General features: G+C 49.2%; 1 protein-coding gene across 6 annotated transcripts in view; it reads left to right on the forward strand.

Moving 5' to 3' along the window:
- Positions 1–14,312, forward strand: part of LOC119973234 (uncharacterized protein C3orf20-like) — a 260,613-nt gene that overhangs the window by 129,699 nt on the left and 116,602 nt on the right. For all 6 annotated transcript variants that reach the window (XM_038810916.1, XM_038810917.1, XM_038810919.1 and 3 more), the window contains 2 exons: positions 6,474–6,594; positions 8,569–8,700. In XM_038810916.1, coding sequence (XP_038666844.1) covers positions 6,474–6,594; positions 8,569–8,700 — 253 coding nt within the window. The remainder of the gene's footprint in view (positions 1–6,473; positions 6,595–8,568; positions 8,701–14,312) is intronic.

Raw genomic sequence — 14,312 nt, forward strand, 5'->3', positions numbered from 1 at the left:
TCTACTTGCTCTGGTGGATGTAAACGACTGCATGGCCATTATTCAGAAGAACAGCAAGGGTGTTCGTCCTGGGGACCTGACCAATATTTATATCACAGAAACAAATTAAATTGTCCTCATCACATCGCTGATGTGGGGGTCTTGCTGTGCCCAAATTTGTCGCTGAATTTCCTACATGACAGCAGTGACTACATTTCAAATCTACTTCATTAACTATAAAGTGCTTTGGAATGATCCTTTGTTGGAAAGGCGCTGTAGAAATGTAATTCTTTCTACATGAGATATTGGACCTATCCCACTGTTGAAGTGGCTATAAATGATCCCGCAGCCTCTATTGAAGAAAAGCGAGGGCAGCAAGAGGGTTTGGCCAACATTCATCTCTTAGTCCACATCCCCAAAAACAGATCACCCGGCCACTTATCAAATTGCTGTCTGTGGAACTTAGCTGTGTAGAAATTGGCTACTATGTTTCCCCAGGACACCAGGGATAACCTTCCTGTAATATTCCTTTAAGGGATAGCAGCATGACATCATTAGAATAATAATAATAATAAACACTTATTGTCACAAGTAGGCTTCAATGGAGTTACTGTGAAAAGCCCCTGGGAAGTATACCTTCCCCTCGGAAGGGAAGTTTATCATGCAATCCAGTCTTAGTTTCACTTTTTCCTATGAACAGAACACAGCTCTAATGTCTTCAAGCTTTCCACCTTTGTATTAATGTTCCCACATACCTCGTCAGAGTTAACATAAGAACAGGAGTGGGCCATCTGGCTCCTCGAGCCTGCTCCGCCATTCAGTAAGATCCTGGCTGACCTTTTTGTGGACTCAGCTCCAGTTACCCGCCCACTCACCATAACCCTTAATTCCTTTGCTGTTCAAAAATCTATCCACCTTTGCCTTAAAAACATTCAACGAGGTGGCCCCAACTGCTTCACTGGGCAAAGAATTCCAAAGATTCACAATCCTTTGGGTGAAGAAGTTTCTCCTCAAATCAGCCCTAAATCTGCTCCCCCTTATTTTGAAGCTATGCATCATGGACACAACCTTCCTGCTCTGGTCCTTAGCCGTTACCTTAGACATATTGAGAGCACAAAGGGTGTTTTTTAAATTTAAATTCACTTGCGAATATTTCACAAACATTGGTATCATTTTATACATGTGTTCATCATCATTATTTGTAAGACTAGCTTAGTCAAAGAGCTAAATGTACTGGCACACATTGATCACAAGGGAGTTAATGACATTTGTTTATTGTGGAAGAAACAATGTTGTGTTTTTTTGTTCACTCTTTATTGAATGTTCATGTCAGTGTCCAGTGACGTGTTGCTCTGTGGGACATGGCTGAACTTGCAGGCTCAGCTGGTCCTCCCTTCTCTGCATTGGAAAGGACATTTTCCGAGATTATTATCAGTGGAAATATCACCTCCCCATCACACCCAGGACACCAGGCCATTTTCATTTCTCTCTTCCATGCTCCCGATCACACTCTCTGCCTACTCTTTCATGCACCCAATCTCCAACCTTTCAAGCTTGATCCCACTCCTGCCTTATCCATGACTTACTCTTGCGAGTCCCAAGACTCTATACAAGCTGGCATGTTCCTGCTCCCCTCTCTGTGCCACAGAGTTCAACCAAGAAAACTGCTTACTTCAGTGACAACTGCACAAAGCCGACTGGTACATACCACCTTTAAATCAATGTGAACCGGGGCCGTGAGAGTCTTGTGTGCCACTGACTTTCTCTCAAAGATAGTATTACGATCCCAGACCAGACCCCAACAGCTGCTAGAATACGGACAGAAAGTCCAATAATTTATTTAACTTGTAAGAAAAGGATACTTCACTCCAAGAGTGATTCCATGCACAAATAGAGATATGTCATATTAAAACAAATGTTATTATTAATACAGGATGTAAACCAGTTAAGCAATGCCTAACAATAAAATGAAACACTTGAACTCCTAACTGCTTTCTTGTTATCTCCAATCAAGCAAAACAGATTTCAGATCAAAATCCACTTTTAACTAGAGGAAGCAAACACAGGATTAATACTAAACATTGGATAGAGATCTTTTGAGATTACCTGAGGAGAGAGACCTGACACATGTCAGAACAATGCAGAATCTCTGGCATTATTCTTCACAAACTGCTTGTCAGCTTGCCTTCCAGCCAAAAACTCAAACTGAAAATGCCACACATGGTTCTTCAATCGCTGGCTCCATCCATCAACTCTATCATCTCTAGTCCACTAACGGTTATGGCCAGCTTACTACGGCTAAACACAATGGGCGCGATTCTCCGCAACGATTTCTAAGTGTGGTAGCGAGCGGCAACTGCCGTGAGCTTCCTGGCACTTGTCCCGGGGAGGCAGGGAATGCCATTGAATGTTAATTGCTCCAGTTAACGAGGCTCCATAGGCTTCACATCGCAAATGAAGGCCCGCCAGCTGATTCGCCGGGACCGCCAGAATTCGTCAGAAACCCCTATAACAAGGTTGAGAAGCACTTAAACAACTCTTGCAGAGCCAACCCCACTCAGCTCGCAGCCATGGCACTGAGACAAACAACCTGAACGTTTGGAGATGCAGACCTGGGGAGGCTCCTAGATGCGGCCGAGGCCAGGAGGGATGTTCTGCTCCACCGAGGGTCTCGGAGGATGGGCCACAGGGCACCCAGTGCAGCCTGGGATGAAGTGACGGCGGCCGTCAGCTGACCAGGAGGACTGGCCTCCAGGACCGCCAGAAGGTCAGCGGCCTACACCGGGCAGCATGGGTGAGTTGACTGACCCATCCCTCCCACTGACCTCGGGTGTTTATTCTCCCGCAGGTTCTCCAGCCGATGGCGCCGGCCCATCCGGGGTGGCCCCCTCCCCTGCTTCCCATGAGACTTCCTCGGAGGAGAGCTCCAAGGCTGCCACAATCTGGAACAGCTGTCATTCCCACCCTCCACCAATGTAGAGACAGAGACCTTGGTGGGAAACATTAATGGTCAGGCTTGGGACACAATCTAGTGAGCACCAGCCCGTTGCTGATGTACATCAGCTGGAGGCGGTAACGCTGAGGTGAGACAGCATTTGCAGGCCTGCTGGATCCCAGGACCCAGCTGGGTCCCAGCCAGATGCTTTGTCTATGGGCCAAGCTACTCCAGAGAGCAGCCGGGACATTCGGAGGGAGATGTCACCAATACTCCAGCAGGGCCATAGCTGATTGGAAGAGAGTCACAGAGGCTAAGGCGCAGGTGATGTCGCCGGCAATACGTGGCACCGAGACCAACACTGCTTGGGAGGCGACCACAGTGGAGAGCCTGGTGCAATACATCAGCAGCATTAGTGAAGGTGTCCAAGGCATGGCACAATCAGTGACGGCCACAACTGAGAACATCGGCAGAATGTCTGACTTGCTGGGGGCTGTGATCCAGTACCAGGCCGACCTTGATGAATTTCTGCGGGTCATGTCCCACTCTCAGATGGACATGGCTGAGGCACTGCGGAGCGTGTCCCAGTCGCAAGTAGGCATTGCCGCCGCACTGCAGAGCATGGCCCAGTCATTGAGGAGCATTGCCGAGGTTGTCGACATGATGGTGCAGACATCGGGGAGCCGCCAGGGTTGGCAGAGCCAGATGACGCAGGGGCAGCAGGGGCTTGAACTAGTTGCCTATCCACCCTGAGGTGACCTCAGAGTCCTATGGGTGCCAACCCCGTTCCGTCCCATGGAGTGGGGTGTTGGCCACCAGCTCCCCCCGCTGATGAGCCCAGATGCAGGCATCACATGGGACAGGGTGGCACAGTTATGCATGTGATGCCGACAAGTGCGTTGGGTTCTCCGGCCTCAGAGACCCTGAGGACTCCCACCAGGGGCATCGAAAGCCAGGGGATACGGTAAGCAGCTGGCAGCCTCCACCTCTGATGTGCATCCTGGAGAGACACCTAGACATAGCCATGGAGGATGGAAGGTAAAGCACATCGAGGATCACTGAGGCACTGAAAGAGTGGGGAGAGGGCAGGGGGGTGGTGGGGGAAGGGATGATAGGGGGTGAGGGGGTGGTGGAGAGCGTGGACAGGGGTGTGGAGGGGGAAGGGATGATAGGGTGTGAGGGGGTGGTGGAGAGCGTGGACGGGGGGGTGGAGGGGGAAGGGATGATAGGGGGTGAGGGGGTGGTGGAGAGCGTGGAGCAGCACCATCGGGAGAGTGAGCATTGTTGGACACCTGTGAAACATTAAAAACCCTTCACCACAATCAGTATGATGCCTCTATCACTTTCTTCCTCAGTGCGGGCCGACTGCGAAACCCTTGGCCTATTTCCTCCGGAATGCGCCCCGGGCGCACCGCGTGCAGGTGATGGGTGTGAATGAGCATTCAGCAGAGAGGCAGGGGTCAGACTTTGGCATAGATTGAGGAGCGCCAGCCCACAGCTCTCTGCGGATTCTCATCATCCTCCTGCCCTTGACAGGGATCTACTGACGGTGCCGACACGGTCCCAGCACCCTGGAATGATGTAACACACTGGGGGGGGGGGGGGGGGGGGGGGGGGGGGGTAGTGATGGCGGACCAGGCCACGTCCTAAGTGAAGTGGGCGAGTATGATGGCCTCCCTGGCCCTTCGGGCTTGCTGGACCCTTGCTGCTGCCGCCTGTCCTGCATCCTCTGGCTGGTCCTCCGGATCATCCCCAGGATTGTACTCCAGTCCCTGCTGGTCTCACCCTCCTCATCAACCGTGTCCTGAGTCCTCCTCCTCTTCCTCAGAGATGGCCACATGTTCCTCATCCCCCACCTCCAGCACATCACCCTGCTGCTATGCCAGGTTGTTGTGAAGGAACGTCCCGTGGCACGCGCTGTTTTTCATTTGTTCCATGACCAGCGACGCCTGTAGACTCTGGGTCTTTGTGGGCTTCCCCCCCTGTGTCTCTGCCTGATGGGCAGCCACTTCCTCGGTGTGGGGCGGGATCCGGCACTTGGGCCACCCCCTTCGTTTGCCCCATTGATCCCTCCCCCCCCACAACCAGCAGGTTCTGCCCAAGGAGCGGGCCTCCCCTAACGGACCCCAGACCCTGTACCTCAGGCACCCACATATAACATCACCTAGACCAGGGGATGGTCCCCTCCCCATAGCGCTAACCCACCCTCCGGGCATGGACATGTCCCCAGAGCTGTGACCCATCTCCTGGGTTTTCGAATGTTGGCTGCTGCGTGTGTTGTGTTGCCTCCCGCAGTGTTCAGGTACAGTGTCCAGGCATTGCGATCTGATTGGGATGCTAGGTAATGACTCCCACATGTTACATGGTTCGCCCATCCACGGGAATCCACTAGCGTTGTGTGAAGTGCTCACTTAACTACGATTGTGAGTTCAGCAATAGCCTTCAGCTGCATGACCGGAGGTCTCGGCGGTCGGTGGGGCAGACGGATAGGGAAATGGGTTGCCCCCGGAATGGGTACACATGTTCCAGGGGTTGGCATGGTAGTGCCGCGCGCGGCTGCCTTCCCAGCAGCCTCCCTCTCCACCCTCCCATCGTGGCCCACCCCAGCCGGCGGTGTCCCCGAGCCCCTGCTGAGCACTGGGACAGCAAGATCAGTGCCCGCAGGCTCTTTGCCTGTGAGCAAAGATGGCTACTCCCTGGGGTCCCAGCAGAAGCCCTTCTGCAAGTTTCATGTTTTTAAAAAGAAGTACTAATCGGCACCAGCGTGACTACTTGATGGGGAGGCCGCTGAATCACAGGAGGCCGTTGGATATGGGATGGCTCCCATTAATTGTATGGAAGTGGGGCTTAAGTGGGGCTTCTTGCCACGCTATGACGGGATCCCGATTTCAACTACAGGAGCAGACTGGCTGCATCACAAACTGTTTGACTCCTGGCACGGTTCTCCTTTTCAGCCTCTCCCGCTATTCACCGGCCTCGTTGCACTCGAACAAAAGCACAACGAGGCCAGAGATTCATGCCCAATGTCTCTAATTAGCTACTTCCCAGGAAACCTTCTTTCTATAAATAAAAATCCATTAAGCCTATTTTGGTAAACAATATACACGTTTGAAATGAATTTACGATCTTACTTTTATGACACCTTAATTACCTTCAGCAGCCACACTGTCTGTCTGTCTTTTAAACCAGGATTTTAAAAAACATTACTGCAGCAGATACATACATACACAACTAACTCAGGCTTTTAACCATTGCTGCACCAGGTACATATAATACAACATATATCTGGAATTCTTACATTAATTAAAGTAGGATGTAATTTATTTAAAATTACTTTAATGACCATGCAAATGTATGCCGAATATGAACCCCCATCCCCACAAGCTGGCATGAGGGCTGGCATGCCACATACACGCCTCTTACTTTATCTGTGCATCTCAACCTAACCCGTCTCATTCTGTCACACCGTGTTTCGTACTTTTGTGGATTCCATTAAAATCCCCACCAATGATTCTGAGTTTAAAGGGTAATTGTCTTTAATTGAATGCTCTGTTATTAGAGATGGAATAGTCCTGCAGTTCCATGAGGAGGGCGGCGTAATGATAGATGAGAAGGAAACTACAATGAAGAAATGGCAGTGGCCAAGACGGGGAAAGCTTGCTGAACCGATTTGGGTCAAGGTTTGTGTCTACACACTCTCAATAAGGGCTATGAATAGTTGTGAATCCTGGCTAGAGATTGGAAAGGGATGACCACTTGTCACTCCAAGCAAACTTCATTCAACTAAAGTTGCCAACTGCACGAGGAAGCATTGCTGGAGATTTGATCATGTGATGTTTTGAGTACATGACCTCTGCCCAGGTGATGCCTTGATCCTTGCATGATTGCATTTGCCATGTAAAGATTGCCCCCCCCCCCCCCCCCCCCCCCCCCCTGTAGTGGAGAATCTATACTGATGGTTTCACATTCACACTTGGTCTGAGTGAGGTTCCTGGAACAAGGAGGCCACAGGAAAGCAAAACATGAGGGGAGACCGAGGGCAGAGGACGAGGGGAGACCAAGGCTGGGAGAGCGGGAAAACAGAGGTAAGGGGAGGAGATGAAATGAAGGGAGGCAAGAGGAGGAACAGAAGGTAAGGGGAAATGTATGTTAGTGGAGGAAGGGAATGGAGTGGGGAGTGAAGAGGGAAAACTGAGGGCAGGGCAATGTATGAACATGGATGTTTAAAGTGATTTTGCAACTCACTGATAGTCTATATGTAACTGGTAGTAATAAAGATAAACTTGTATAACTTTAACTAGCAGTAATCTGTTACCTGCAGATGTTCACTCTGATATTCTCTCTAAAATGACCTAGTTTTCAGTTCTCTTGTTCTAATTCCTGCTCCAGAGGGAATTTATTTTAATTTGCAGGTCATTTGGTACCACAAGTACGGGTGGGTAGGAAGGTAAAACATTTAAGATTCTCAAATTCATCCACCTCTAACAAAAGTTGTTTGAAGGAGATCAACCCCCTCTCAGGAGGCCCGTTGGCCACTGAAATGTTTCAAAAGAGGCTGCATGTCTCAATTTTAACAATAATTTGATCTTTAACTGGTTGAGCCTGGGTTTCCTGGTTCTCGGGAATCTCGGCAAGTTAAAGAAGATGAGGAAGGCCGGGCCCATGACAAACATGCCTTTAGTCCTGACCAACAAGAATATCACCGTGCATCCCCATCCCACCCCCACCCACCGATGTCCGAACATCCCACCTTAATATTCGCAGCCCTCACATCCCCGTCCCCAATGACACCCCCACCCCAATTTTCACACCCCTCCCATTCCCAACCCCCCCCCCGATGTCCAACATCCTCATCCCCAACATTCACACCCCGCCCTCACACATCCCCACCTTCCCGATGTCCAACACCCCCACCCCAAAATCCATACTCCTCCCATCACCACTCCCCGATGACTGAAACCTCCAACACCAATATTCACACTGTTTCCACCTCCACCCCCGATGTCTGACATCCCCTGCCCCCTGATGTCAATTAAGCTGGTTTGGCAAGGGTAGGAGACCTGTTGAATAAATGTTCTACTTGATTTAGGTTTTAAATTGAATGGTTAATTGCTATCTGGGAAACATGCAAGTTGGCAAACTGTAACTCGTGGATTGACGGAGGGATCAGTGCTGGGGCCTCAACTTTACTATCTATAAACATGACTTGGATAAATGGAAAGGCTGTATTGAAGTCTAAGCCCATGCCTCCACCCTATCCCCGTAACCCAGTAAACCCACCTAACCATTTGCTCACTAAGGGACAATTTAATGTGGCCAATCCACCTAATCTGCGGATCTTTAGACTGTGGGAGGAAACCAGAGCACCTGGAGGAAACCCACGCAGATACAGGGGGAAAGTATAAACGCCACGCAGACACTCACCTGAGGCTGGAATTCAACACAGGACCCTGGGGGTGCCAGGCAGCAGTGCTTGCCACTGTGAAGCCTCAAAATGCCGTCCTATTAAATCCCATTAAATCATTTACAATCTTCAATTCGATCCCCTCTCAATTATCAGAACAAGATCTGCAGCCCAAGTTTATGCAATCTGTCCTGCTATCCTAGCTAACCTGTTACTGCTGTGATGCATGACTTGTATTCCATGTCTCCAGATAAATGAATACATCACTATCCGGATTGTAGGCCAGTATTCCATCTACTTCACCTTCAAGTGGCACTATGAGGTCATTCGCTTTCCCCTCTCCCCTTTGCCAGATGTTGTTCCACCCAAGGCAGATGAAATGGTAAGTGCTGAACATCGTGTGTGCTGCTCAGAGATTGTCAGTGTTGTCCCTGTCTGAAGTTCCTTTGTCTATGAATGAATGTGTTTGCAAGCCTTGCAGAGTCTTATAGGGACTTAGGAAAAGGTGGAAGCCATTCAGCCTCTTAAGCCCTCTCCAGTTGGATGCAGCAGTCTCTTTAACTTCTGGTAACCCCACCCCACCAGCCCAGGGAACACCTGTAGCTTTGGCAACCAAGGGTGAAAAATGAAGCAAGTGATAAAAGCCACTTGCCCATCTCCCTCCTCACAAGCGGAAGCATTTCTTCTGTCAGCGTGGCTCAGTGGAGAGGTAGCACATTCACTTCTGAGGCAGAAGGTTGCGGGTTCCGGCTCCACTGCAGAGACTTGGGCACAAAACTCTAGGTTGGCACTTGAGTACACTACTGAGGGAGTGCTTCACTGTCAGAGAGGAGATGTAAAACTGAGGCCTCGTCTGGTCTCACAGGAAGATCTAAATCCGTCCATGGCGTGGTTCCGGTGGAATTTTCCCCAGTGTCCTGGCCAATACTTACCCCAAACCAATATTACCAAACTAAAGGGCCAGACTATTATCATGTTGCTGTCCCTGGGATCTTGCCATGCCCAAGTTGGCTTCTCCGTTTCCTACATTATAGCAGTGACTACAACCTTTTGATGTGCGTCATTGACTGTAAACTCAATGTAACCCTCTGAAGATGTGAACAGCACTATATAAATGCAGGATTTTCACTATTTATAAGTGCTAAATTCACCAATCAGGCACTATGTTCGGTACTCAGGGGGTTAAAACTTTGGGAGCTGTTTTCAGCCATTACCATATATGGTTATACTGCCCCCTTCACAAACTAACTAACATGGGCATAAAATGAAAGGAGTAAACGGATATAATGATCAGCCCACTCTCCCTCTTAAATTAATGTTGATCGATCTAATTCAATTAATTCAATGATTTAGTGCAATAAAAACTCTGATATAAATGATCGGGAAGTGTCTGAATGACAGGATGATGGGAGCTGAACAGATAATCAGCTCGCAGCCAACAGAGTAAACGAGGGAGATTCAGTGTCCGTGGAACTCAGCGCTGTGTCAATGTGAGCCTACTTATGGCAATAAAGATTATTTAAATTTAATTTCATTAACTTGTTTCCTATTTTGGATAAATCAGATAGCCAATTAAATGAAATCAAATAAACTGAGGGACAAATTAAAGGGGCAGCCTCTTAAAGGGATACTGCCTTAAGCAAAAACGAATCACAAATAAAACTTTAAAAAATTAAACCAAAACGTGATTAAGAGGATCGATAAGATACCCCAGTCCCCACGATGCCCACCGGGCACAGATGGCCTCAGCGGTGCCTGTAGACACCGCATACTCCTTCTCCAGCCATGATGGACCTTGTTTCAGTCTCGCAGAAGATTAATACTAAACCTGAAGATAAATTATCCCTCCGGTGTCATCATTTAAAGATTAGTGATCACTCATTGATCTGGTTTAGATAACATAATATAATCTTTATTGTCATAAGTAGGCTTACATTAACAATGTAACCAAATGCTGAGGGGAACTGAGGCAGCACGGTAGCATGGTGGTTAGCATCAATGCTTCACAGCTCCAGGGTCCCAGGTTCGATTCCCGGCTGGGTCACTGTCTGTGCGGAGTCTGCACGTCCTCCCCGTGTGTGTGTGAGTTTCCTCCGGGTGCTCCGGTTTCCTCCCACAGTCCAAAGATGTGCGGGTTAGGTGGATTGGCCAGGCTAAATTGCCCTTAGTGTCCTAAAAAAATAATGTTAATGGGGGTTGTTGGGTTACTGGTATAGGGTGGATACGTGGGCTTGAGTAGGGTGATCATTGCTCGGCACAACATTGAGGGCCGAAGGGCCTGTTCTGTGCTGTACTGTTCTAATTCTAATTCTAATTCTAATGCAATGATGTTACCGTGAAAAGTCCCTAGTCGCGCTGCATTCTTTTTATTAAAATTTAGAGTACCCAATTTTTTTTTTCCAATTAAAGGCAATTTAGCGTGGCCAATCCACCTAATCTGCACATCTTTGAGTTGGGGGGGGGGGAACCACGCAGACATTGGGGTAGGCGCCACATTCTTGCGCCTGTTCGGGTACACGGAGGGAGAATTGAGGATGTCCAAATTACCTAATGGCATGTCTTTCGGGACTTGTGGGAGGAAACCGGAGCATTCGGAGGAAATCTACGCAAGCACAGGAGAATGTGCAGACTCCGCACAGATAGTGACCCAAGCCGGGATTTGAACCTGGGACCCTGGATTGGATTTGTTTATTGTCACGTGTACCGAGGTACAGTGAAAAGTATTTTTCTGTGAGCAGCTCAGCAGATCATTAAGTACATGGGAAGAAAAGGGAATAAAAGAAAATACATAATAAGGCAACACAAGGTATACAATGTAACTACATAAGCACCGGCATCGGATGAAGCATACAGGGGGCGCGATTCTCCGCTCCCCATGCCGGGTGGGAGAATCGCGGGAGGGCACCCCGACTAATTTCACGACCCCCTGGCGCCCCCCGCGATTCTCCCACCCCCCGCTCGGAAGAATCGCCGCTTCCTGCGATTCTCTGACCCGGATGGGCCGAGCGGCCTGCCGTTCGCGACCGTTTCACGACGGCGGCAACCACACCTGGTCGCTGCCGTCGTGAAATCGCCGTGAGATTCCCATTTTGGGGTTTGTAGGAGGCCTGGTGGGAAATGAGCACCACGACTGTCCTCGGGAGGGGACAGGCCCGCGATCGGTGCCCACCGATCGTCGGGCCGGGGTTTCAATCGGACGCACTATTTCCCCTCCGCCGCCCCGCAAGATCAAGCCGCCACGTCTTGCGGGGCGGCTGAGGGGAAAGACGGCCACCGCGCATGCGCGGGTTTGAGCTATCAGCCGTCGTGACGTCAGCCGCGCATGCGCGGGTTGGAGCCGGCCAACCTGCGCATGCGCGGCTGACGTCACATAGGAGCCACCGACGCGTCATTCTCGGCGCGGAGTGCCGCTCCTAGCCTCCCGGGTGGGGGTGAATTCGGTGAGAGGAGCGGGCTCCGAGGCCATCGTGAAACTCGGCCGAGTTCACGACGGCCTTCACGATTTTTCCCGGGAGCGGAGAATCGCGCCCAGGGTGTAGTGTTAATGACGTCAGTCCATAAGAGGGTCATTTAGGAGTCTGGTAACAGCGGGGAAGAAGCTGTTTTTGAGTCTGTTCGTGCGTGTTCTCAGACTTCTGTATCTCCTGCCCGATGGAAGAAGTTGGGAGAGTGAGTAAACGGGTGGGAAGGGTCTTTGATTATGCTGTCCACTTTCCCCAGGCAGCGGAAGTTGTAAATGGAGTCAGTGGATAGGAGGCAGGTTCGTGTGATGGACTGGGCGGTGTTCACAACTCTCTGAAGTTTCTTGCGGTCCTGGGCCGAGCAGTTGCCATACCAGGTTGCGATGCAGCGAGATAGGATGCTTTTTATGGTGTGTCTGTAAAAGTTGGTGAGGGTTAATGTGGACATGCTGAATTTCCTTAGTTTCCTGAGGAAGTATAGGCGCTGTTGTGCTTTCTTGGTGGTAGTGTCGACGTTGGTGGACCAGGACAGATTTTTGGAGATGTGCACGCCTAGGAATTTGAAACTGCTAACCATCTCCACCTCGGCCCCGTTGATGCTGACGGGGTGTGTACAGTACTTTGCTTCCTGAAGTCAATGACCAGCTCTTTAGTTTTGCTGGCATTGAGGAGAGATTGTTGTCGCTGCACCACTCCAGTAGGTTCTCCATCTCCCTCCTGTATTCTGACGTGTCGATATTTGAGATCCGGCCCACTCTGGTCGTATCGTCAGCAAACCTGTAAATGGAGTTGGAACCAAATTTTGCCTTGCAGTCGTGTGTGTACAGGGAGTAGAGTAGGGGGCTAAGTACGCAGCCTTGCGGGCTGTGAAGCAACTGAGCAAACCACTGTGCTACCATGCCACCCGTGTTAGCCAGTAAATAAAACCACTGACTCTTCACTGGTGTGGTACTGGTGACACACATGCAGTCATTTTAGTCAAAAACACCTCCCACAACACAAGAAAATGTAGTTCACATTTGCATGTTTACTTTTTAAAAAATATCCTGTGGGTAGTATTCCTGCCTCTGAGCTGGAAGCTCCAGGTTCATGTCCTGTCCCAGAACCTGATGGTTGAGGAAGGTGCGTTCGCAACACGGCCAAACAGAGTAAAAGTAAACCAAAAGTAAAACTTTCCAACAGGTACCACTGGTAGACTTTAAAGCATATATGTCAAACTCAAGGCCCGCGGGCCAAATCCGGCCCGCGGTGGAATTATCTTTGGCCCGCGAGATAATATCTAATTACTTTTAAAAAAAATTTAGATTAGCCAATTATTTTTTCCAATGAAGGGGCAATTTAGCGTGGCCAATCCACCTACTCTGCACATTTTTGGGTTGTGGGGGCGAAACCCACGCAGACACGGGGAGAACGTGTAAACTCCACACGGACAGTGACCCAGAGCCGGGATCGAACCTGGGACCTCAGCGCCGTGAGGCGGTTGTGCTAACCACTAGGCCACTGTGCTGCCCTAATAATATCTAATTACTATTAAAGCTGGCCCCAGCAATTGAAGCGCCTATGGCGTATGATATGGCTGATGCCGAGTTTATTCAGGTATAGTGTGAATCACAAAGTGTTGGCCTGTGGAAAAATGTTTTCATTAGAAATTACTCTGGAAAAGCTCCAGATAAAGCAATAAGAAATAAATGCAACTAATTTTTTTATTTATTTAATATTTAATGTTGTTTTTATAGGCAATAACCTAAGCTTTATTAGTTCCAGGTTCAATAAGTTCATTTCAATAAGTTTTGCAAAAAAACATTGAACCAGTCCGGCCCTCGACTTGTCCCGATTTTTTAATTTTGGCCCATGGTGTATTTGAGTTTGACACCCCTGCATTAAAGGGTTGGTGAGATTCCTGGTGCATCATGTGATGGAAAGAAGGTTGTAGGATGTACCATTCCTCTAGCAACTCGGACTAACCGAGGGAACTGTGGCACTCAAACATATTTACTTAATAGTATCTCCCACCATTCAGTGACCAAGGAAGTAAATCACTCACACTATTTATAAACGCACCAACAATCTGCTTTTCCCCTCAGCAGTTTGCAGACATTTACATGGCAAGGTTAAAGATCACTTGCTTCTGTCATGCAAATATGGTTATTGAGATCACATGACCGACGGTATACACTACTCACAGCTAGATTCCCAATCAGCCACATCTTAGGGGTGGCTGAAGGGGTGTACAGCATCATCAGCATCATGCTAGTGCTGTGGTAAGTCAAGGAAGGAACTAATATCTGGTGAACATTGGACCGTGACTTATCGTTAGTGGATACCAGTCAGTTTTAGCACAGAGTTAGACGTACCAGGAGTGCAGCCTTTGACCTGTGCCTCAATTAGCTGGGAGTGGTCCAATTGCCCCCATATGCCTCATTACTTAATGGCTTCTTTTAACAGTGTCCATTGTGTGACACCTGAAAGCAATGCAGTTCTGTTACTGCTGGGAATTACTTCAGTATTTTCTTGCTTTATGCCAATGTTAAAA

This window comes from Scyliorhinus canicula, chromosome 11 (genome assembly GCF_902713615.1).
Source record: "Scyliorhinus canicula chromosome 11, sScyCan1.1, whole genome shotgun sequence".
Lineage (NCBI taxonomy): Eukaryota > Metazoa > Chordata > Chondrichthyes > Carcharhiniformes > Scyliorhinidae > Scyliorhinus > Scyliorhinus canicula.